This window comes from Nycticebus coucang, chromosome 2, assembly GCF_027406575.1.
Source record: "Nycticebus coucang isolate mNycCou1 chromosome 2, mNycCou1.pri, whole genome shotgun sequence".
Taxonomy (NCBI): Eukaryota; Metazoa; Chordata; class Mammalia; order Primates; family Lorisidae; genus Nycticebus; species Nycticebus coucang.
In genome coordinates this window covers 72,959,562-72,981,642 of record NC_069781.1, presented here as the reverse complement: position 1 = coordinate 72,981,642, position 22,081 = coordinate 72,959,562, and the positions used below count along the sequence as shown (strand labels likewise).

General features: G+C 36.5%; 2 protein-coding genes across 10 annotated transcripts in view; one reads left to right on the top strand and one right to left on the bottom strand.

The window, feature by feature from the left end:
• The window catches only part of RIC1 (RIC1 homolog, RAB6A GEF complex partner 1), a 170,922-nt gene extending 165,912 nt beyond the window's left edge, over positions 1-5,010 (top strand). For all 7 annotated transcript variants that reach the window (XM_053573314.1, XM_053573312.1, XM_053573335.1 and 4 more), the window contains 3 exons: positions 1,425-1,602; positions 1,856-2,044; positions 2,884-5,010. In XM_053573314.1, coding sequence (XP_053429289.1) covers positions 1,425-1,602; positions 1,856-2,044; positions 2,884-3,172 — 656 coding nt within the window. In that variant the 3' untranslated portion in view covers positions 3,173-5,010. The remainder of the gene's footprint in view (positions 1-1,424; positions 1,603-1,855; positions 2,045-2,883) is intronic.
• Positions 1-22,081, bottom strand: part of ERMP1 (endoplasmic reticulum metallopeptidase 1) — a 69,720-nt gene that overhangs the window by 3,968 nt on the left and 43,671 nt on the right. Inside the window, exons 14-15 of one of the 3 annotated variants that reach the window (XR_008376354.1) lie at positions 11,919-12,082; positions 11,553-11,801 (exon numbers count right to left, since the gene is read on the bottom strand). Coding sequence is in view for 2 of the 3 variants with exons in the window: in XM_053573351.1 (XP_053429326.1) it covers positions 11,637-11,801; positions 11,919-12,082 (329 nt within the window). In the remaining variant the exon portion in view is untranslated. Of the gene's footprint in view, positions 1-5,627; positions 11,802-11,918; positions 12,083-22,081 lie in introns of those variants that run through there. The other 2 variants (XM_053573350.1, XM_053573351.1) reach the window with 2 other exon arrangements.

Here is a 22,081-nt window from a genome sequence, read left to right as displayed (position 1 = left end):
CAGTTTCACTTAGCATAATATCCTCATGTTATAGGAAATGTCAGAATCTCCCTCCTTTTTAAGGCTGAATGATATTCTGTTGTACAGGTATACCATGTTTTGTTTATCCATTCGTCCACTAAGGGACAGTTGGGTTGCTTCCATCTTCTGGTTATTGTGAATAATGCCACAATATGTGTGAACGTGGGTGTACAAATATCTCTTTGAGACTCTGCTTTCATTTCTTTTATACCCAGAAATGGGACTGCTGAATCACTTGGTAATTCTATTTGTAAGTTTTTGAAGGATTGTCACACTGTTTTCCATAGCAACTACACCCACCACTTTACATTACCACCAGTAGAGGAGGTACAGGTTCTAATTACTCTGCATCCTTGTAAACACTTACATTCTGGTTTTTGATGGTAGTCATTCCTAATGGGTGTGAGGCGGTACCATTATTTCTTTTAGAAATACTTTTTCTAAGAGATAATTTCAAACAAATATAAAAAATAGAGATAATAGTATAGTAGACCCCTTCCCTCCATTTATCCATCACCTAGCTTCCTGTATCAACTCATGGCCAAATTTATTTCATCCAAGTCCCCACTCCTATATTCTGAAACAAATCCAAGACATGATGTATTTTACCTGTAAACATTTTAGTACTTTTCTTATAAGTATTCTTACAAAAAAACAAACGAACAAAAAAACATAGTACCATATCATCCCTTAAAGAATTTGGTAATTACATATTACCATCAAATATCCAGTAAGTATTCAGATTTCCAATTGTTTCATAAACATCATAAATGTTTTTATAGTTCGAATCAAGATCCGAAAATGGTTCACACATTGTGTTTTAAGTGAATGTTCTCCAACCTCCCATCTCGTCGCACCCTCAACCATCCAAATTTATTAATTGAAGAAACTTGCTTTTGTAGATTTTCTACAATATGGTTTTGCTGATTGCATCTACATGGTTTAGTTTAACAGATTCCTCTGTATTTCCTGTTCGTTGATAGCTGAATCTAAAGACTTGATCAAATTCTAACTAGATGAGGGGGAGGGTGGCAGGAAGGACTGCTCCATAGGTGGTAGATGTTTTCCATCCAAAAGTACATAATATCTGTTATCTTTCTAATGACTTTTTTTAAAACATCTGCTGTTGTTCACATAGCAATTTTAGCAGTGGATTTAATGTTTGGTTACAAAACCCAGAGGAGAATTCAGTATCTGAGAAACAGCTAATATTTAAATTAAAGGTAGGGCGGCGCCTGTGGCTCAGCGGGTAGGGCGCCGGTCCCACATGCCGGAGGTTGCGGATTCAAACCCAGCCTCGGCCAAATTAAAAAAAATAATAATAAATAAATAAATTAATTAATTAAAGGTAAATATATTTTCTCCATGAAGCTTGTTTATAACCTTTGGCAATTCTTCATCAGGTGATGAATGCAGTATTGGTTCAGCCACAGATTTAACTGAAAGTAGCTCCATGGTGGATGGAGACTGGACAATGGTGGATGAAAATTTCTCCACCCTCAGTTTAACTCAATCAGAGCTAGAGCACATCTCCATGGAATTGGCGAGTAAAGGGCCTCATAAATCCCAGGTCCAGCTGCGGTAAGTTTCTCAGCTATTTGAAAGCACAGAATGCCTACTTGGGTATCTGGGCAAATACGGTATAGGGGCTACTTTCCTAATGTTCATTGTCCTTCTCTACATCTTATAGATCAGTGGTTCTCAACCTTCCTAATGCTGCAGCCCTTTAATACAGTTCCTCGTGTTGTGGTGACCCCCAACCCTAAAATTATCACTGCTACAGCAATGATAGATCCTTCTTAGCCAAAGTCATTTTGTTTCTGCTTATATATAGGTATTTGCTACACATTTTCATGGAGGCAGGATGCCTGGACTGGTGCATTGTTATCAGCCTGATTCTTAGAGAATCCTCAATAATCAATCAGATTTTGGTTATTATACAATCTTCAGAAGTAGATGGAGAGATGTTACAGAACATAAAGACAGGACTACATGCAGTAGACCGATGGGCTTCTACGGATTGGTGAGTCCTGGTTTCCTTAGGCTTGTATTCTTTGTGAATCCTGTCCTTTTGCATTAAGGCTTGGTTATGATTATTTGGATATTTTAAAATTAGTAGAAATGAAAATGCTTTCTTTAGTAACAGTATATTATACCCAGCTATTTAAATGGGTAATATCCATTGAGTGAAGTTAGGGCATTGGTCAGTTTATAATTTATAATGCAAATGCATGTCACTAGCTTAAAAGACTGATGCAGTACAAATGAATTTAGAATTAGACTGAGAATTTTAAGATATTTAATCCTGTAGAATTGAAAGTTACAACCTAAAAATGTCTACTTGAAAAGAAAAGATACAACGTTAAAGGTGTATGTGAATTTAACTTTACGTGGCAGTTATTAGCAAATCCAAATTAAGAATTGTGTACAGCAGTTAAGAGCCCTGGGCTCTACTTTTGTCTTTATTCCCAGTTATGTGTGGATTTGGGGCTAGTTACTTGTCTTACTTGGATCTGGTTTTCATTAATTGCTAAGTGCACATAGCTTAAATGCCTGAAAGTCCCTTTTCATGTCTAAAATCCTCCTGGTCTTTTGATTGTACAGTTTTTTGTTGTACTACTGCTTTTAAAATGTCAGTCTTTGCTCCTAGGGCTTAGAAATTTAAGGCTCAGGCTCATTCTTTGTGCAGCTCCCTCTGTGCTGGGCAGGGCATGCAAGCCTTTCCTACCTCCCTCCTTCTGTCCTCCCCTATAATTTCTCATTGCTCTTAATCATGTCAGTGTTGAGTAGTTTATCCATAATTTAGTCTGCCCAGCCTTTGAATTATGGCTGACTAGAGCGAATATTTTTTCCTTTCTTTAGCCCTGGATATAAGCCATTTTTAAATATCATTAAGCCACAACTACAGAAGCTCAGTGAAGCAGCAGAAGAGCAAGTCCAGCCCGACACCTTCCAGCCAGTAACTATGGGTAAGACTCCCGAACAGACTAATCCCCGGACAGAGGATAGCAGAAGCTCCTCCAGCCATGGGGGCATCTCCCAGTGTGAAGTCGGGGTTAGCAGTATGGTCAGCCGGAAAGAAGAGGACACAGCCCAAACAGAGGAGGAGGAACCTTTTCAGGATGGGACTTACGACTGTTCTGTGTCCTAAAAACAGTGACATACCATCACAATGGACAGTATTAATTAGCAGCAGGGTGCAATGGAGTACACTGCGACTTAGTTGGATAATTTAATGGGGAGAGAACTCAGCTCAGTCTCTTTGGTCAAGTATTATTAGATTTTAACTAATTCTTTCTCCTCTAAGAAATTTCTTTAACTCCATAAAAATGTGATATTGAATAAAGCAAACTTTTATAAAAAAATATTTTTAAGCTGCAGTGGAGAAAGTAATAAAGAATATTGTACAGATATACATGAGAATATTTTGATTTTATTCAAAGATTGGTAGCTCTTAAACCATAGGGACTGTTTTGCCCCAGGTGAGCTTACTTTTTCACTACTTACAGCTTCTTAATGTTTTCTGCTTCATTGTATGTCCAGAAAGCTTTTTAAAAAAATAAATGTAAGGTGCTTGCTATAGCTCATCAGGTACTTGAACTACCTGTTTGCTCTCTTGAATAGAGCTGGCTGGACTCCCCAGTTGGTCCTTCTAATAGACATACAAGGTGCCAGTGTTATGGAGACATTCTCCTTGGCTCTACTATCCTGTTAAATCCCAGTCCTGAATGGATGGAAGCTATTTACCTGTGAGTTAATGTGCCTGTTTTAGCAAGCCTGATTCCTAGATCAATGTGGTTAGATATCTGAGGGGTTCTCAGCAATTATGCTGTTAGATACCACTAAACTATTTTGTATCAAAGAACTGTATCTTTTTTTGAATGCTCTTGTGTAAATATACTCAAAGGCACTGTTCATATTTTTAGGGATATTATAATTTGTAAGGTTTTATGCTGGATTCTGAATGACTATATATATATATATAAAAATAAACAGGACTTGCTGTTCTTTCCAAAATGAGGAGTCTTCATAAGGAAGACAGGTTTATCAGCATGGTCATAAAGTAACAGAAATGGTCACACTGATCATGAAGGAAGTGGAATAGGTTTTGTGCAAATTAATGTAGTTTCTTATTTATTGCTTTTGTAAATTGAATAAAAATGAACATTTATGTAAATAGACTGCTGAATCCTGTATTATCAAGGCTACTAAAAATGAGTGTATAAAGAATGCATTCTTCATTGTAAACTTTCAAAATATTTTATGTATTTCTAGATAGGACTTAATTGTAGTTTTCATACTTTGAAAATAGAACTGCATACCCCTTAATTGCTTTGGACATACATCCACTGTAAGTAATTCTAATTAATTACCTTATAACAGTATTAATTTAGATAGCTTGTTTGTACTGTGCAATTCGAACAAGGAATGCAATGTTATTTTTTACAAAAACAAACTTGTTTATTTTTATAATGGTGTATTTGATGTGGACCAAATTTGTACCACTATGTAAAATAGCCTCTCATAGTGCAATTATAGTTTGGAAACAAAACTTAGTCCTCTATCCTTGCTTTTTAAAGTAAATGGCTACATTTAGTTGTCTTAGCCAGGTTTCCTTTGACGGGAAACCCGAAACCATTTTGAAATTGCTTAGTTCAAAATTCATCAAACTATCTAAAATTATTGAGTCGGGTAATTGACTATCATTTACTTTTTTACAAGTGCAATAATTTGACATAAAACTCCTAAATGGGTGGAGTATGTGATTATTGGTACCTAGTCCTGCTGGTGCTATTTTTATTTAAGTCTTTCGTTTCAAACCACCTATCTCAGAATCTTAAGATAATGTTTTGCATGTGAGTACATGCAGCCGCACAAGAAACTAAACTGAACTTTCTTCTCCTTTCCTAGTCCATCAGGGAGAAGAACCAGCATTACTACTTTGGTGTTTGGTGTGAATATTCAATCAATAAAAATGATGTACCATTATAAACAGCTGTGATCTTTTTGAATATCCTAAATAAAACTATGTTGATGAGTTCATCTCACATTCTTGAAAGCAGGGTACCAGTAAGTTTAACATGGCTCAGACCATGAATTAATCTTTTCTTCCATAAAGTACTCATTTTTCAACTCATAGAAACAGAAGGGCCCTAGGCAAAAAATTTGGCAAGTTTACGGAAAATATCTCTTTGGTAATATATTTTTATTTTATATATACTTTAATTTTTTAAAACCTCATTTTTATTTTGCAGTATTGTTTGGTTCACATATCAACTGTTTAAGCCATAACTTTAACCAATGAATTTAAATATTCAGTACGACTTTTTTTTTTATTATTAAATCAGTACGACTCTTTCAAGTGTAGTAGATACATTTAAATTATTTGCTGATACCAAAACTAGAAGTCATTGAGAGTGGGTGGCAATCAACCTTTGCTTGTAATTAAAGTTGCTGCTACTTCTATAGTGTGTATTTATTTTTATTTGGTAAAGGGCGATAAAACCATTACACAAACTTTTGCTTATTCATCATCTCAGGTTAACAGCAAAAAGTACATGTATTAAAAGCCACAGAAATGTTTTCATTGTAATTTTACCTCTTAGAATTTTCCTTGTGAAATAAGTATAAATACAAACAGATTTATTTAAAATATTTATTCATATATAGATTTAGGATGGGAGCATCAAGAATTGGCAGCATCCCACCTGTCTGACAATAGAATATTGGAAGAAAGTGATGTTGATGACCTGGAAAGTATTCAAAATATAATGAAGAAATGACAGAAAATTATGTATACCATATGATATCCACCAAACAAAATTAAAAAGTGTATAGGAGACTAAGCATCATGTCTTTTTTTTTTCCCCTCTAAGAGTCTCACTATGTCACCCTGGGTAGAGTGCTATGGCATCACAGCTTACAGCAACCTCAATCTCTTGGGCTTAAGCGATTCTCTTGCCTCAGCCTCCCATCTGTAGCTGGGACTACAGATGCCTACCACAACACCCAACTATTTTTTGGTGGTAGTTGTCGTCGTTTGGCAGACCTGAGCTGGATTCAAACCTGCTAGCTCCAGTATATGTGGCTGGCACCCTAGCCACTGAGCTACAGGTGCCGAGCTAGCATCATGTCTTAATAAATGGTATTAAAAATGATTTTGACTTTTTCCAAAATTTGCAGTCTCCATGGATTTTCCTATTCTGGACATTTCATGTAAATGGAAACATACAGTACAAGGGTGTCCAACCTGCAACCCACAGCCACGTGATTTTGCAAGGACTTTTTCTGCTTATCCGTGATATTGGCTACCACAAAAAGTATGTACGAACTTTTTTCTTTTTTGCTAATCAGCTTTCTTTAGTGTTTGTGCATTTAATGTGTGCCCAAAGACAAGGCATAGGGGGAGAAAAAAGTTGGACACCCCTGAAGACAGTGCTAAAAAATGTATACACGTTAAGAAAGGAAAAAACTATTCTAATACTCATGCTTGAATTCTGCTGTTACAAGAGATGCTCAAACGTGACTTGCATTCATCTTTTGTTAGCATTACGTACTGGATATTACAAATTTAATATAGTTTTTACCTTAAAATGTGCATACATGTTTTTGGCACCCTATGTGGACTTTTTCTTATTAGGCATGATGTTTTCAAGGCTTATTCTTGAATAGGACTACTTCCATTAAAGTTACTATTCTATTATATGGATATACTATTGTACACTGTTCATGCATTAAGCAGTTGTGGGTCATCTGGGTTTTTTCCACTTTTGGGCTATTACAAATAACACTACTGTGAACATTAATGTATGTTTCTGTGTGTGGACATGTTTTCAGTTCTCTCTGGAAGTGGAATTGAAGTGGGTCATATAGTGACTCCTTAAATTTTTTGAGGAAATGCCAAACCATATTCCAAAGCACCTGTACCATTTTACATTCCCACTAACTGGATGAAGGTCCCTATATATACCATGAAAACATGTTACTGTCTTTTTGGTTGTAGCCATCCAAGCTGTGTATGAATGGGATCTCATTAATGGCTAATGTACATACTTGAAGAAAAATATCTATTCACATCCTTTGCCCATTTTTCAAGTAGGTCATTACCTTTTTATTATGGATTTTTTTAAGAGTTCTTTATATATTCTAGGTGCTATACCTGTATCAGATATGATTTGCAAATATTTCCTCATTCTGTGGGCTTATCTCTTTACTTCTTTGGTAGCATCCTTTGAAACACAAATTTTTCATTTCTATTAAGTTCAATTGATTTTCTCTTTGGTTGCTTATGCTCTAACAAACCGCTGCCTAATTGAGGTCATGAATATTCATGCCTAAGTTTTCTTCTAAGAGTTTTATATTTTTAGCTCCTACATTTAGTCTTGGATCCATTTTAAGGTAACTTTTTATATATGGTATGAAGTAAACGATGTGTGGATATTCAATTGTCTGAATACCATTTATTGAAAACTCTTTTCCCTACTGAATTGTTGAAAACCAATTGACTAGAGGTTCCTTTCTGGACTCAAAACTGTACTACAATGATCTAGTTTGTCTGTTGTTATGCCAGTATCGAACTGTCTTGATTATTGCTGCTTTGTAGGAAATTTTGAAAGTGGGAGTCCTAGGTAGGTTTGCTAAGGCTGTTTTGGCTATTCTGGGTACCTTGCATTTTCATATCATTTTCAGCATTGGTTTGTCAATCTCTGCACTTAAAAAAAAAAAAGGTAGGTGGGACTTTTATAGGGATCTTATTTAAGTATAAATCAGTTTAGAGAATATTGCCATCTCAATATTAAGCCTTCCAATGCATGAACAAACGTCTTTCCACTTATTCTGATGTTTTCTTTATAGTCTTTTAGCAATGTTTTGTCATTTTTAGTATGTAGTCTCATACTTATGTGAAACTTATCCCTAAGTATTTTATTCTGACACTATTCTAAATGGGATTGTTTGTGTATGGAAATAGTTGATTTCTATATATTTACATTGGATCATGCAACACTGCTGAACTCAAGTTATTTCTGTGGATTCTTTATAAGATTTTTCTATATAGAAGTATCATGCTTGCAACTCGAGAGTTTAGATTCTTTCCAGTCTGGGTGCCTTTTATTTCTTGGTTTTGCGAAACTGCCCTCATTAAACCCACCAGTACAATGCTGAATGAGAGCAACAACAGTGGACATTGTCGTCTTCCTAATAAAATTGTCCCAAGTATGATGTTAGCTGTCGGCCTCTCAGATATAAACATTATCAGGTTGAGGAAGTTCCCCTCTATATAGGTGGAGTATGACAGTGGGGTTTTGGATTTTGTAAAAAAAAAAAAAAAAAAAATTTCCATTTATTGAGAAAGTCATGTGGCTTTTCAAATGTTAAACCAACTTTCTATTCCAGGGATAAATCCCACTTTTTCATGATATAGTGCCAAAAGAGGAAAATTATTAATATGTTATATTTTTACAACTCAAATATAGAAGCAGTGGTATCAAAAAATAAAGTGATGTACTTCAAAATTCTGTAAGTATTTCAACTAAAAACAGTAAAAAGAGGGGTAACTGCATCTTACCTTTATTGGCCCTAAAACAGGAGGGAGGAAGGAGTATTAGAAATAGAAGTCATTCAGCTATTTTACCTTGTACTGAACGGCTGTGAGCAAATTCACTTAGAAAGCTAAATAATTCACACAGCGATCTTTGGAAAGATCTCTATTTTGGTACTTGGCGGTTCCTTTTCCTTCTGTGGGGGTCACTCTGGCTGAAAGGCAATTTCTTCTCTCTCTCCTACCCCTAGTCCACATCCTTCTCTTTATTAGTTCTTTGGTGACTTTTTTATCACCAGTGGAGGTGTTTAAAAACCCCTAGATATGCTAAAGCACAAGATTTACCAAACTGTAGGCCACTGATTACTGTAAAATTCAGGTGCACCATTCCATTCCAAAGTAAAAAATTCCAATTGAAGAATTCCTATTGAATAGTCCATTCAAATAGCCATTATAGCCCCATGAGCCATGTTGGTCTTTTAACATCAATTAAAAGGCTCTGCAGACATGAAATAACCCTTAAAGTATGGGGGATACAGGAGAAAACAGGCCTATTTTTCTGTTACAAAGATATCAACCAGTATGTTTGAAAGTTTATTTTAGTAACATTGTAAGGCAACAATTAATCCTCAACAAGTCAGCAAACCAATGAAAGGAAACGGACAGACACAATTCATTCTTCCTACAGCTTCTTTGTCAGCAGGCTGGCTTGTGGCCCCCTATCATCACACTTATTTATATCTGTTAAACTGTGGCAACAAACACTTCATCCAACAGTCATTCTTAGTCAAACACAAGAACAAACTTGTGAAATCACAGTTCTTCACACTTTCCCTGAATCTGCAGTACTGTGCTTGCTCCTTAAATTCTGTAGAAAATAATTCATCTGTTAGAGCTTGAAAAGACCCTTTTAGAAATGAGTTATTCAAATGATCAGATACTCTTTCAAAAAACCTAACAAGTTTAATCTCAGAGGCTACAGACTGTGTGCTTATTAATAGAGCCATAAATACTAAGTGTAATTAATTGACCATTCTGGTATTAAAACAACCTACCAGAGTATTAAGCATGCCCTGAAACTAGCAGGGCATCTTGTGTCTGACCTTGTACAATATCAAAACTTCATAATGCTAAGGAAAATGAAATAAACCAAAGGCAAAAGGAAAATGATGATTACTACTGAAAATAACAGCATTCTTCCTGAAAAAATATGGGGGGGGGGGCGGGGGGATCACAGAGAACATTGTTTTTTCATACAATGTCTTCAATGTGGAGTTTTACTGCTTTTTCTATAAATAATTTCTAGTACTGTATTTCAGATTAGCCACTAGGGCAGAAAATATTCATTGAGAAATTATTACTGTTAACTTTTTCCCCACAACTGTAATTCTATACAAGATATAAACCCTGCATACCTTACATACTACCTGACAGATAAATGTAGCAGGAGCCAGACACTGAGCAGATAGTCTACAAAGTCCAGGAAAAGTGCTGACTCCATGTGCAGTGCTGATGCATGTTACCTTTCAGCTCTGGCTGCAGCCCAGCTGTCTGCATGGGCCCAGTTAGTTTTTAGGGAATTACAAATTAGGCAGGCAATAGGAAGAGCATGATTAAGCAAGCACATCAATATACCACACAAGCAGCTTCAGGAAGTTTCCTCCTTCAGTGCACTTACTGTGCTCCTTCTGTTCAGACAGAGCCAAGGGCCACTTTTCCAGAAGCATTTCTCATTCTTGTTACTCAAGAGAACCTTTTTACTATTACTTTTCTTTTTCACCTGTTTTTTTTTTTTTTTTTTGCCTATGTTTGTTAAATTCAATTTGTCAAACTTTTTACATTTCCTAATGGAACAAAGAAAGTTTACCACTGTTCTCACCGAACCGTTTCTCTGCTAGAACCGAGAAGCGCTACTGTGGTAACACCTCACAAGCTATACACCCATCTTCAAAATGAAAACCACCTTAAATCCCAGTGCTGCTGTTATGTGGGATCTGAACACTAATTCATTCCAGTATAAGCCACAATCTCAAGTCTCAGGAATGCCAGCCATGCTGGACAGTAAGTTTACTAAGAAACAAATCTATTCAACTGGCTAGGAAACTACAAGGAGGACAACCCAGTGCATCAATAAAATGTTGTAAAGGATTAACCTTGTATAACACAAGTGTCCTATAAGTAAAGCAAAGAGAATAAATATTTATTACTTCAGACCCTCCTTAAACCCCAGAATAGCCAAAGTGGCAACTCCGTGCTCTGAGGAAGGAAGTTAAGATCATGTACTTGCACAAACAATATTCTGAACCAAAATAACCTATAAAAAAGCCCAGCAAGAAATGTGGTCAAATGTTCCCCTTTTAAATTGGGAGAGCGGAGTGGTGGAACAGACAAGTTTCAGACAACAGGCATTGAAAACCACCTCAGAAAAGCAGCACAGCAATAGATCTCAGTGACTCCTTGTCAGGACAGCGAGTCACCAGCTCAGCACAGGAGTCCAAACCAGGGCCTGGGCTTCAGTACAGAGACACAAAGCATACTCCAGAGGCTATGTGAAGAAAGAGCTCTCAATAGAGGCTCAAGGTTTCTTCCCTAGCCTTTATGGCATTCATATGCCAATGACCTACACAGAGGTAGGTCGAGGGAAATTGTTGCCCCAATGAACAGTATTTTACCATCCACTGACACATGGTCTATGTGGTCTTGGACTTTAATTGGAAATGACCTGTCTTATTAACAACGGTCTAACAGCCTACATCTTTCAGGATCTTAGAGGGACAACTATTGAAGTGGTTTGTTGGCTTTTGTCCTTAAAGTCATATAAAATGACTTATGTATATATGTAGTGGCAGTACCCACATGTGCTTAAGTGCCAAAAAACTGGCATTTTCAAGTGTCAAAAGGCCATGCACTACTAGCTTAACCCTTACATGCTTGGCCCTGAAGAGTGTTAACCCAAAAACCTCTTTGAACATATTAAAATTCACTGACTTACATGACAAACATCCACGCAACATAAGGAGAAACCGTGTGACGTGGAATATCCACCAAGGCATGTACTTAGAGCTCATCCACAAGATTAAAACACAAAGAGATTATAGGTGCACACCCAAGCAGAGGGAAATGTCCAATCTGGGAACTTCTCCTTCAGACCATCCAGTTGGGAGGATCTTTTATCATCCCCAGATAGATAGTGAGCGGCAATGGCTACCGTGACCGTTCCTTCGGGGTGTTCTTCTGAGACCTGTGGGAGAGAATCAGTCAGTCCTCTAGTTCTCTGAACCAGAATAATGAATCCAAGGTTTTTGCTAAATACTACCTGGGAACCTGATCAATGAAACAAAGGCTAGGAAATTCGCACCTGTACTTCTATCCAGAACTGCCATGCAGAGGCCCGGAGTCCATGGGAGTAAAATACAAAGTAGTCCCCTCCTTTACTTGTGACTGGGGTGCCATTGCCAAGAGACCACTGAGAAAGTGTAGACCCTTTGTGGGCTCGAACATAGAATGACATATGGCTTGGTCCTGTACAGTAAGAAAAAGAACAGTTAAATCTTTTTAAAAACATCAACTAAAAAAGCAATTAACCTGCCATTGAAACCAGACTGTGAAGGGTCATGTGTTGTATCACTTTAAATATACTCACTATCTACTTAATGGAGGTTCACTAGTTTGATTCAATGTATATCAACCGGTTAAGCAATGAGGCACAGAATCTAGATAGAAAGCCTGTGTTAAGTCTTGGGTCTATCAGTTAATGCTTGCATGACATTAACAATGTATTTAACCGGGCGGCGCCTGTGGCTCAAAGAGTAGGGCGCCAGTCCCATATGCCCGAGGTGGTGGGTTCAAACCCAGCCCCGGCCAAAAACCAAAAAAAAAAAAAAAAAACCAATGTATTTAACCTCTTTGGGGGCGATGATTAGGTTAGAAGAAGCATGTGAATGTGCTGGGAAAACTGCAACATGTTATGACAATATGGAATAGGATTAGTATTATATATATTAGTAATATATATACTAATTATATATAGTATACTATATATAATATACTAATTATAACAATATTAGTTATTGTTATAATTTCAGACAGTTGATATTTTAACCCCTAAAATATTTTTGACTATTTTTTCCCTTTAAGCAGGAAGATGAAAACATAAGCTCATTTTGGACAATTTAATCATTACCATGAACTTCCAAGGAGACTGACAACAGTGGCACAGTGGTTTATGCCTACAGTCAGAGCTACTCAGAAGACTGAGGCAGGAAGTGCTTGTGGCCAGAAGATTAAGACCAGCCTAAGCAACACAATGAGACCCCATCCCTAAAAATAAAAATTAAATAAACTACACAAATAACACAATCTCAGCCTAACTTGAAGACAAAAAAATACCCAAATGTGAAATAGCCATAAATTGTAAAATCTCACGGAATAATCTCCCATACTTGTGTCTACCTTGCTCCTGCTGCAAGACTTTGTGGCAATCAAGTAAATCCACCCTGAAACTGAAAATACTACTATAGTGTCTAGTTAGAGCAAAGTTTACGTGGAAAGGACTTTGAAAGTACAACATGAGATGATGGCCTTCAAAGCAGCTTTTAGGGGACAAGTAAACGAGGGAGAGGCTTATTTTGGCATTTGGGTGCTGCAGGTGAAGACAAAAAGGGGAAAATTTAGGGGTCCTACAAACAAAAGAATTGGAAGATATGTATATAACTCATCTACATCAAAATTTTAAAGAATCTGGAGTTTTTTGTACTGACAGAATAGTGAGCCATTGGGTAGGAATCTTACAAAATACCCGATATCTCGAAAATGAGGAATAAAAAGATAGATTCATACATTTATAAAAAAATCAGAAACAGAACCAAACATCTCAACTAAAGGAAATTCCTAGGAACAACAAAAACAAAAATCCTCTTAACACTCCACAAACATTTGAGGATATAAAAACCCCACCATGAATCAGAAATTCTAAACCTTAAAGCAGACAAAGCATCAGAAGAGATCAAAAGGACTGATCGGACTTGGCGCCTGTAGCACAGTGGTTACAGCACCAGCCACATGCACGAGGCTAGCGGGTTCGGGCCTGGGCCAGCTAAACAATAATGACAATTGCAACAACAACAACAAAAATAGCTGGCGCCTATAGTCACACCTACTTGAGAGGCTGAGGTAAGAGAATCGCTTAAGCCCAAGAGTTTGAGGTTGCTGTGAGCTGTGACACTATGGCACTCTATCAAGGGCAACACAGTGAGACTCTGTCTCAGAAAAAAAAAAAAAAAAAAAGGACTGATCAAACAGGAAAGAAATGGAAGAAAAAGGCTGAATTACACAATGCCCAAGGGAGAATAGATTCAAATGAAAATTTAATAATAGGCATTAAAGAAAAACAGGGAAAATACTAAGTAAAGTGAGAAGAAGCAAGAACATTAATAAAAAGGTCAGAGATAAAAATGGAAAGCAGGTCAAAAACAAAATTCATTTAATTTGTACTCTAGAAGAAGGAGAAAACAATGGAATAGAACTAAAATTCTAACTGTAATCCAAGAAAATTTTCCAGAAATAAAAGGAGACCTGAATGTACACACTGAAAGGCCCTCCTGGGTACCTTAGAATATTAATCATGAACAGCAACTTCACGAAATAAACTCAAAATCTTTAGGGAAAAAGAAGTAAAATGGCATCAGACTATGCAAAAAATAAAGCAAGGCAATAATGGAACAGTGATTTTTAAAAATTCAGTATTGGAAAAAAATAAACCAAAGATTGTATGCACACCAGCTTGTCCTTCAAGTGATAAGGTTAAAGAAAACAAATTTTTACCATACAGGAACATAGCACTCATAACCCCTTCTTCAGACTAGAGGATAAATGTTTGTTTGTTTTTTTTTGTAGAGACAGTCTCACTGTACCGCCCTTGGGTAGAGTGCCGTGGCGTCACACGGCTCACAGCAACCTCTAACTCTTGGGCTTACGCGATTCTCTTGCCTCAGCCTCCCGAGCAGCTGTAGAGGATAAATGTTATCCATGCAAGAAATAACTATAAAATTTTCAACAGAAGAATTTATTATGATAGTAACATATTTGGATATATGCAAACCAAAACAAACACTGAATTGAAGATGGGAAGACAAATCTGCATGTTACATGCTGTAAAAAAGTTGGGGGGAAATGAGAGGAAAGTAGAGTAAGCAATCTGTTCAATAGGCTAACTGGTAAAATTAAAAGAATACCATTTTAAACTAACACATATATAATAAAAAGTTAAATAATAGGAGAACAGAACAAAAATAAACATACATAAATGCTAGAAAATGTAGCTCAGCGGCCAGGGCACCAGCCACATACACGGGAGTTGGAGGGTTTGTTATTTGGCAGGCCCGGGCCAGATTCAATGACAACTGCAATAAAAAATAGCTGGGGGTTGTGGCTGGCGCGTGTAGTCCCAGCTACTTGGAATCCCGTAAGCCCTAGAGTGTGAGGATGCTGTGAGCTGTGATGCCAAGGGAGTGTACTGAGGACTATTACATAGTGACACGCTGTCTAAAAAAAAAAAAAGCTAGAAAATGTATTTTTTTAATTAAAGAAAAAATGTCATAGAAATATAGCAAATAAATCAACATGTAATTATTAAACATTGTGATAGTTGAAACCATAAAAAATAGCTGGGTATGATGGTTATGTAGTCGAATGTATTAGTCATAAAAATAAATGTGAACAGACCTAATCCACTTGTAAAAATCTATGCATCAAATAATACAGCAACTACTCATAGAGAAAACTACAGGAATTTCAAGAACAGTACATAGACTGAGAAACATGAATAAGAGACTTCAATATTCCACTAACGACACATAAATTGAACAAAAAATAAATGATACGGAAGACCTAAACAAAATGATCAAGGAAGTACAGATATATACAGGTTAAGTGTTCGTTATCCAAAGTGCTTGAGAGCAAAAGTATGATCTGGATTTTGGATTTATTTGGATTTTTAGAATATTTGCATTACCCTGTAGGTATCATGCAGGCCTTTTGACCTTCCACAGACCAATGGTGTAAAGGGAATAGAGCAAAAAACCCACAAATATGCAAAAGATAAACAACTATAAAATAATTTAAACAAAAGAAATTTTAAAAATCACACAATTATTTTGTAAGCCTCTATACCAATAAATGTAAAAACCAAGAAGAAATCAGTAATATTCTAGGGGAATAAAGATGACCAAAACTGAACACGTTGGAGATAATAAAGCTTCAAGAGACCAGTTTCCCTATAAAAAGTTATTGAGGAGGTATCCCACAAAAAAAGGTACCAGACCGTACAGTCTGTTGAAAATTGGGTTCCAATGTTCCACAAATTTTTCCAAGGCATTGACAATGAAGGAAAATGAATTGTTTTTTATGCAGTATAACATAAACACCTAAATCTGATAATGCACAAAGAAAAAACACTTATTTTCCCCTAGGTATTGATGCATTTTTTAGCAATGTATTAGCAAACAAAATCCAAGATCACCTTAAGAAAATAATAAACTATAAAGAAAAGATATAGTGAAGAAAAATTCTATTATCACCTTTGTAGATACTGGGGAAAAAAAACTATCACAAAATTAAGCACCCATTCCTGATTTTTAGAATTACAAGAAAATGACAACTGATGACTGCTTATTGAACAGAAGAAAAAAATATATGTACTGTAGTCCTAAGGCCAGTATCTTATGTATGAGAGAACACTAGAGGTGTCTGTACCAATCAAGAATAAGACAAGTATGCTCACCGCATCTTTAACTGTCTGTACTCAAGAATTATTAGCCAATTAGGCAATCAAGTAGAGGCATAAGAATTGACACAAAAGAAATAAAACTGTATTTGCAGATGATAAGCATCTGTCAATAAACCATATATAAAATCTATTTTTGCAGCTAAGGATGGTTTTTACATGTTTAAAGGGTAGTTAACTAAAAAAAAGAAAGAAAAGCCTAAAATATTTACCATCTGTCCCATTAGAAAAAAAGTCTGGAAATCCCTGGTATACTGAAAAATTCTACACTTTTTTTTTTTTTTGGAGACAGAGTTTCACTTTGTTACCCTCAGTAGACTACCATGGCATCATAGCTCACAGCAACTCCAACTCTTGGACTCAAGCAATTCTCTTGCCTTAGCCTCTCAAGTAGCTGGGATTACAGGTGCCTGCCACAACGCCCAGCTATTTTCAGAGACAAAGTCTCGCTGTGGCTCAGGCTGGTCTCAAACCTGTGTGAGCTCAGGCAATGCCTCTGCCTTGGCCTCCCAGAGTTCTAGGATTACAGGCTGAGCCACCATACCCAACCCCATTAATAAACTTTCAAAACATAAAAAGCATCAGGCCCAGATATAGATTCACACATGTATTCTATCAAACAGTTAAGGAAGAAATTTTACTTTTTTTGTTTTGTTTTTTCCTTTTGTCTTTTTTGCCCGGAATAGACTGCAGTGGCATCACTATAGCACAGAGCAACCTCAAATTCATAGACTCAAGCAATCTTCCTGACTCAGCCTCCCAAGTAGCTACAGCTAAAGGTATACCAACATACCTACCTAATTTTTTATTCTTTTTTTTTGTGTGGAGACAAGCTCTCACTATGTTACCCAGACTGATCTCAGACTTCTAGCCTCAAGCAATGCTCCCACATCAGCCTCCCAAAGTCCTAGGACTACAGGCATTAGCCACTATACCTAGCCAGATTTTATCAATTTTTACAAAGCCTTTTGGAAGACAGAAGCAGAGGGAGTACTTCCCCATTCATTGTGAGGCATTACCTTAATAACAAAACTAGATTATGACAATACAAGAAAATTACAGACCAGTATCTCTCATGAACACAGATACAAAAATCCTTAACAAAGTATCAGTAAAATCAAATTCCACAACATATAAGTATTATACAAATGACCAAGTGAGATTTAACTCAGGTATGTAAGGCTGGTTCCACATTTGATATCAATCAATACCATCTACTGCATCAACAGATTAAATAAGAAAAAAATCATGTGATCATATCAATAGCTGCAGAAAAAGCATTTGACAAATGATAAAAAAAAAACTCAGTAAATTAGGAATGGAAGGAACTTCATCAACTCGATAAAGAACATTTACCAAAAACTCTACAGCTAACAGCATATTCAGTGGTCAGACACTAAAAGCTTTCCTGATAAGAGGAGGAATAAGGCAAGGAGATTTCTTCTTACTACTTTTCAAAACCAAAGTGAAGGTCCTACATAATGCAATAAGATAAGAAATGGAAATAATGTATAAGGTATACAGTGGGAGTGGAACAAGTAAAATTGCAGCAGATGACATGATTATCTATTTAGAAAATCTGAAAGAATTGACAAAAAAAAAATTCATAGTGATGATAGCAAAGTTACAGGATACAAGGTTAATATATGAAAGTCAATTGCTTTCCTATATATGATCAATGAACAATACCATTTACATCAGCACCTCACAAAATAAACTGTTTTATTAATAATCAAAATATATATACATGATCTATATGAGACAAACTAATAATCTACCATTACAGGTAAATCAAAACTAAAAACTGCTAATAAATCGAACAAAATAGACATACATGATCTATATGAGAAAAACTACAAAATTCTGATGGAAGAAATCCAACAAGATATAAATAAATGGAGAGAGATTCCATGATAAGGATAGGAAAGGTAAATATTGTTAAATGGCCATTTCTGCCCAACTTGATCCACAGATTGAATGCAATCCAAATCAAAACCTCAGCAAGTTACTTTGTGTATACTGGCAAACTGATTCTAAAGTTTACATGGAAAAGCAAAAGACAAAAACAATACTAGAGAAAAAGTTGGAAGACTGATACTACACAAGACTACAGCTGCAGTAATCATGACAGTGTGGTAATGACAAATAATACAGAAAGAAATTAATCAACAGAACAGAACAAAAAGTCCATAAATAAGACTCATACAAATACAGTCACGTAATCTTCAACAACCAATCAAAGACAACTCAAAAGGGACAGAATAGTCCTTTCAACAGATGATACTTGAACAACTGACCATTCATATGGAAAAAAATAAATCTAGACAAAGGCCCTACACCTACAGAAATTAACTCAAAATGGATCACAGACCTAAGTATAAAATGCTAAACTAAACAGTTTCTAGAAAATGACATAGTAGAAAATCTTGAGACCATGAGTTTGGCAGTAACTTCAGACATAACATAAAAGTCAGGATCCACAAAAGAAAAAATTGTTTATGTTAGAGTTCATTAAATTTTAAAGCTGTCAAGAGAATGAAAAGACATTGTCAAGAGAATGAAAAGACAAAACAGCCCAGGAGAAAGTATTTGGTACCTTTGGACTACAGGCTTACCATGCAGTCCAGCAATGCATGGTGTGCTATTTACCCAAATGAATTGAAAACATAAATACACAAAAACCTGCACAGGAATATTTATAGCAACTTCATTCAAATAACATGGATAACTGCAGTACATCTATACAATGGATTATTCAGTAATAAAAAGAAATGAGGAGGGATGAAAATTACCTATGAAGTAATGTTTGACAACCAAAGACAACTCAAAAGGGACAGAATAGTCTTTTCAACAGATGAGACTTGAACATTACTTCCAGCAATGATTACACCAAAAACCCAGTCCTAACCCCTATAAAGTATATACATCTAACAGATTTCAACTTGTACCCTATACATACATTAAAATGAAAAAAGGAAAGCAAAAACAAAGTTGACCAAAAATACTTTAACAAAAGAAATGAGAGCAGCGCCTGTGGTCAAAGGAGTAGGGCACGGGTCCCATGTGCCGGAGGTGGCAGGTTCAAACCCAGCCCTGGGCCAAAAAAAAAAAACCAGAAAGAAAGAAAAAAATGAATTATTAAACCACAAAAAGATACAGATCATCCTTAAATGCATATTGCTAAATGAAAGAACCTAAGTGAAAAAACTACATACCGTATGAGTTCAGCGATATGACACCTGGAAAAGGCAAAGCCAGAGATGGGAGATCAGTCGCTGCTAGAGACAGTAGAAAGGAAGGGGAGGATACATAGATGCAGAGCATTTTTAGGGTGGTAAATCTATTCTGTATGATTTACCTGTAATGGTAGATACATGAAATCATGCATTTTTCAACACCTATAGAGCCATACAACACAAAAAGTGAACCCTAATTTAAACTACAGACTTTAGTTAATAAATGTATCAATATTAGCTCATCAGTTGTAACAAATGTGCTATACTAATGCAAGATGTTAATAGGGGAAACTGGGCAGGGACAAAGAAGGACATGAGAATTCTGCACTTTGTGCTCTATTTTTCTATAAAAATAAAACTGCTCGGGGGAGGAGGCAAGATGGCCGACTGGAGCCAGCTTTATACACAGGCTCCTGTCCAGAAGGAGCGTTTAAGGACAGAAATTTAGCGAGTAAGCTGATGGTTCGGAGCTGAGCCAAAGAGAAGACTCAAGAGCGCACATCACCTGTTGAGGTGAGCAGTGACCCCAAGGAAACAACAATAGGTACAAAACCTATCGCCAAGCCAACGGGAGTCCCTTCCCCCATGAGAACAGCTCACAGTATACATATGGCAAACAAGGGAACAGATCTCCTCCTATTTTATCCCACGGGAGAGACCCTCTAAAAATTGGAACTCCTTCCCAAGATAGGACCCACTAACATGCCATGGCACTCTTCTGCCAGGCATAAAACTGAACATATACTCTACCCACAATTCTGAACTCCAGCTCTCCCTACTCTACTTTCAACCTGTGGTCTGGAAACCTGTCCCCCCCGGAGTCCAGATTCTTGGACATTTTCTTGAGGTGTGGACACCCATGTGCTGAATTGTAGCCTGGGTGTAAAGCAGGGACTGTGGATAGAGGGAGCCATATGGGAGATGGTGCCCCACAGCACAGCATTGGCGGGAACAATAGGGCTCACACCCCTGGTGATGTTTTGGAGAAACACTTTTAGCCCCTTTTAGCAAACAGAGGGAAACAGGCCTCCGCTCCAGTGGCAACCATGGGTGGAACAGATCTGGGACATTATAATTAACTTTGCCAAAGTTAATATGAAGAAGAAAATTCTGTAAGCAGCCAGATGTAAGAAAACCATAACCTACAAAGGAAAGAATATTAGAATGACTGCAAATCTCTCTGTTGACGTATACAAGCTACAAGAGGGTGGACACTGACCTTTAACCTCCTAAAACAAAATAACTTTCAACCCTGGATCCTGTATCCAGTGAAACTGAGTTTCATTTATGATGGAGAAATTAAATACTTTAATGACATTCACATGTTGAAGAAATTTGCCTTAACTAAACCAGTTCTCCAGGATATTCTCAGACCTATCCTCCATAATGACCAGTACAATCCTCAACCACAAAAGTAAACTCATTCAGAAACTTTTGATCAAATTCCAACTTCCATAGTGGCGAAAGGATTAAAAATGTCCACTGGACTTTTTAAGATACTCAAAATACTACCAGGCTTATCAATATTCTCAATTAATGTGAATGGCTTAAATTATCCTCTAAAGAGGGACAGGTTGGCTGACTGGATACAAAAACTCTGGCCAGATATCTGCTGCATACAAGAATCTCATCTTACCTTAAAAGATAAATACAGACTCAGGGTGAAGGGATGGTCATCTATAATTCAGGCAAATGGAAATCAGAAAAAAACAGATTTTGCAATTTTATTTGCAGATACAACAGGCTTTAAACCAACAAAAGTAAGGAAAGATAAGGGTGGTCACTTCTTATCTGTTAAGGGTAACACTCAACATGATGAGATTTCAATTATTAACATTTATGTACCCAACCAGAATGTGCCTCAATTTATGAGAGACTCTAACAGACATGAGCAACTTGATTTCCTCCAGCACCATAACAGTCAGAGATTTTAACACTCCTCTGGCAGTGTTGGATAGATCCTCCAATAAGAAACTCAGCCAAGAAATTTTAGACTTAAACTTAACCATTCAACAATTGGATTTAACAGACATCTATAGAACATTTCCTCCTAAGAAAACTGAACACACATTCTTCTCATCAGCCCATGGAACATGCTCCAAAATGGATCACAAGTCTAACCTCAGCAAATTTAAAAGAACAGAAATTATTCCTTGCATCTTCTCAGACCATCATGGAATAAAAATTGAACTCAGTAACAATAGGAATCTGCATATTCATACAAAAACATAGAAACTAAATAATCTTATACTGAATGATAGCTGCGTCACAGATGAGATTAAGAAGGAAATTACCAAATTTTTGGAACAAAACGATAATGAAGACACGAATTATCAGAACCTCTGGGATACAGCAAAGGCAGTCCTAAAGAGGGAAATTTATAGTGTTGCAAGCCTTCCTCAAGAGAACGGAAAGAGAGGAAGTTAACAACTTAATGGGACATCTAAAGCAACTGGAAAAGGAAGAACCCAGCAGAAGAAAAGAAATAACCAAAACTAGAGC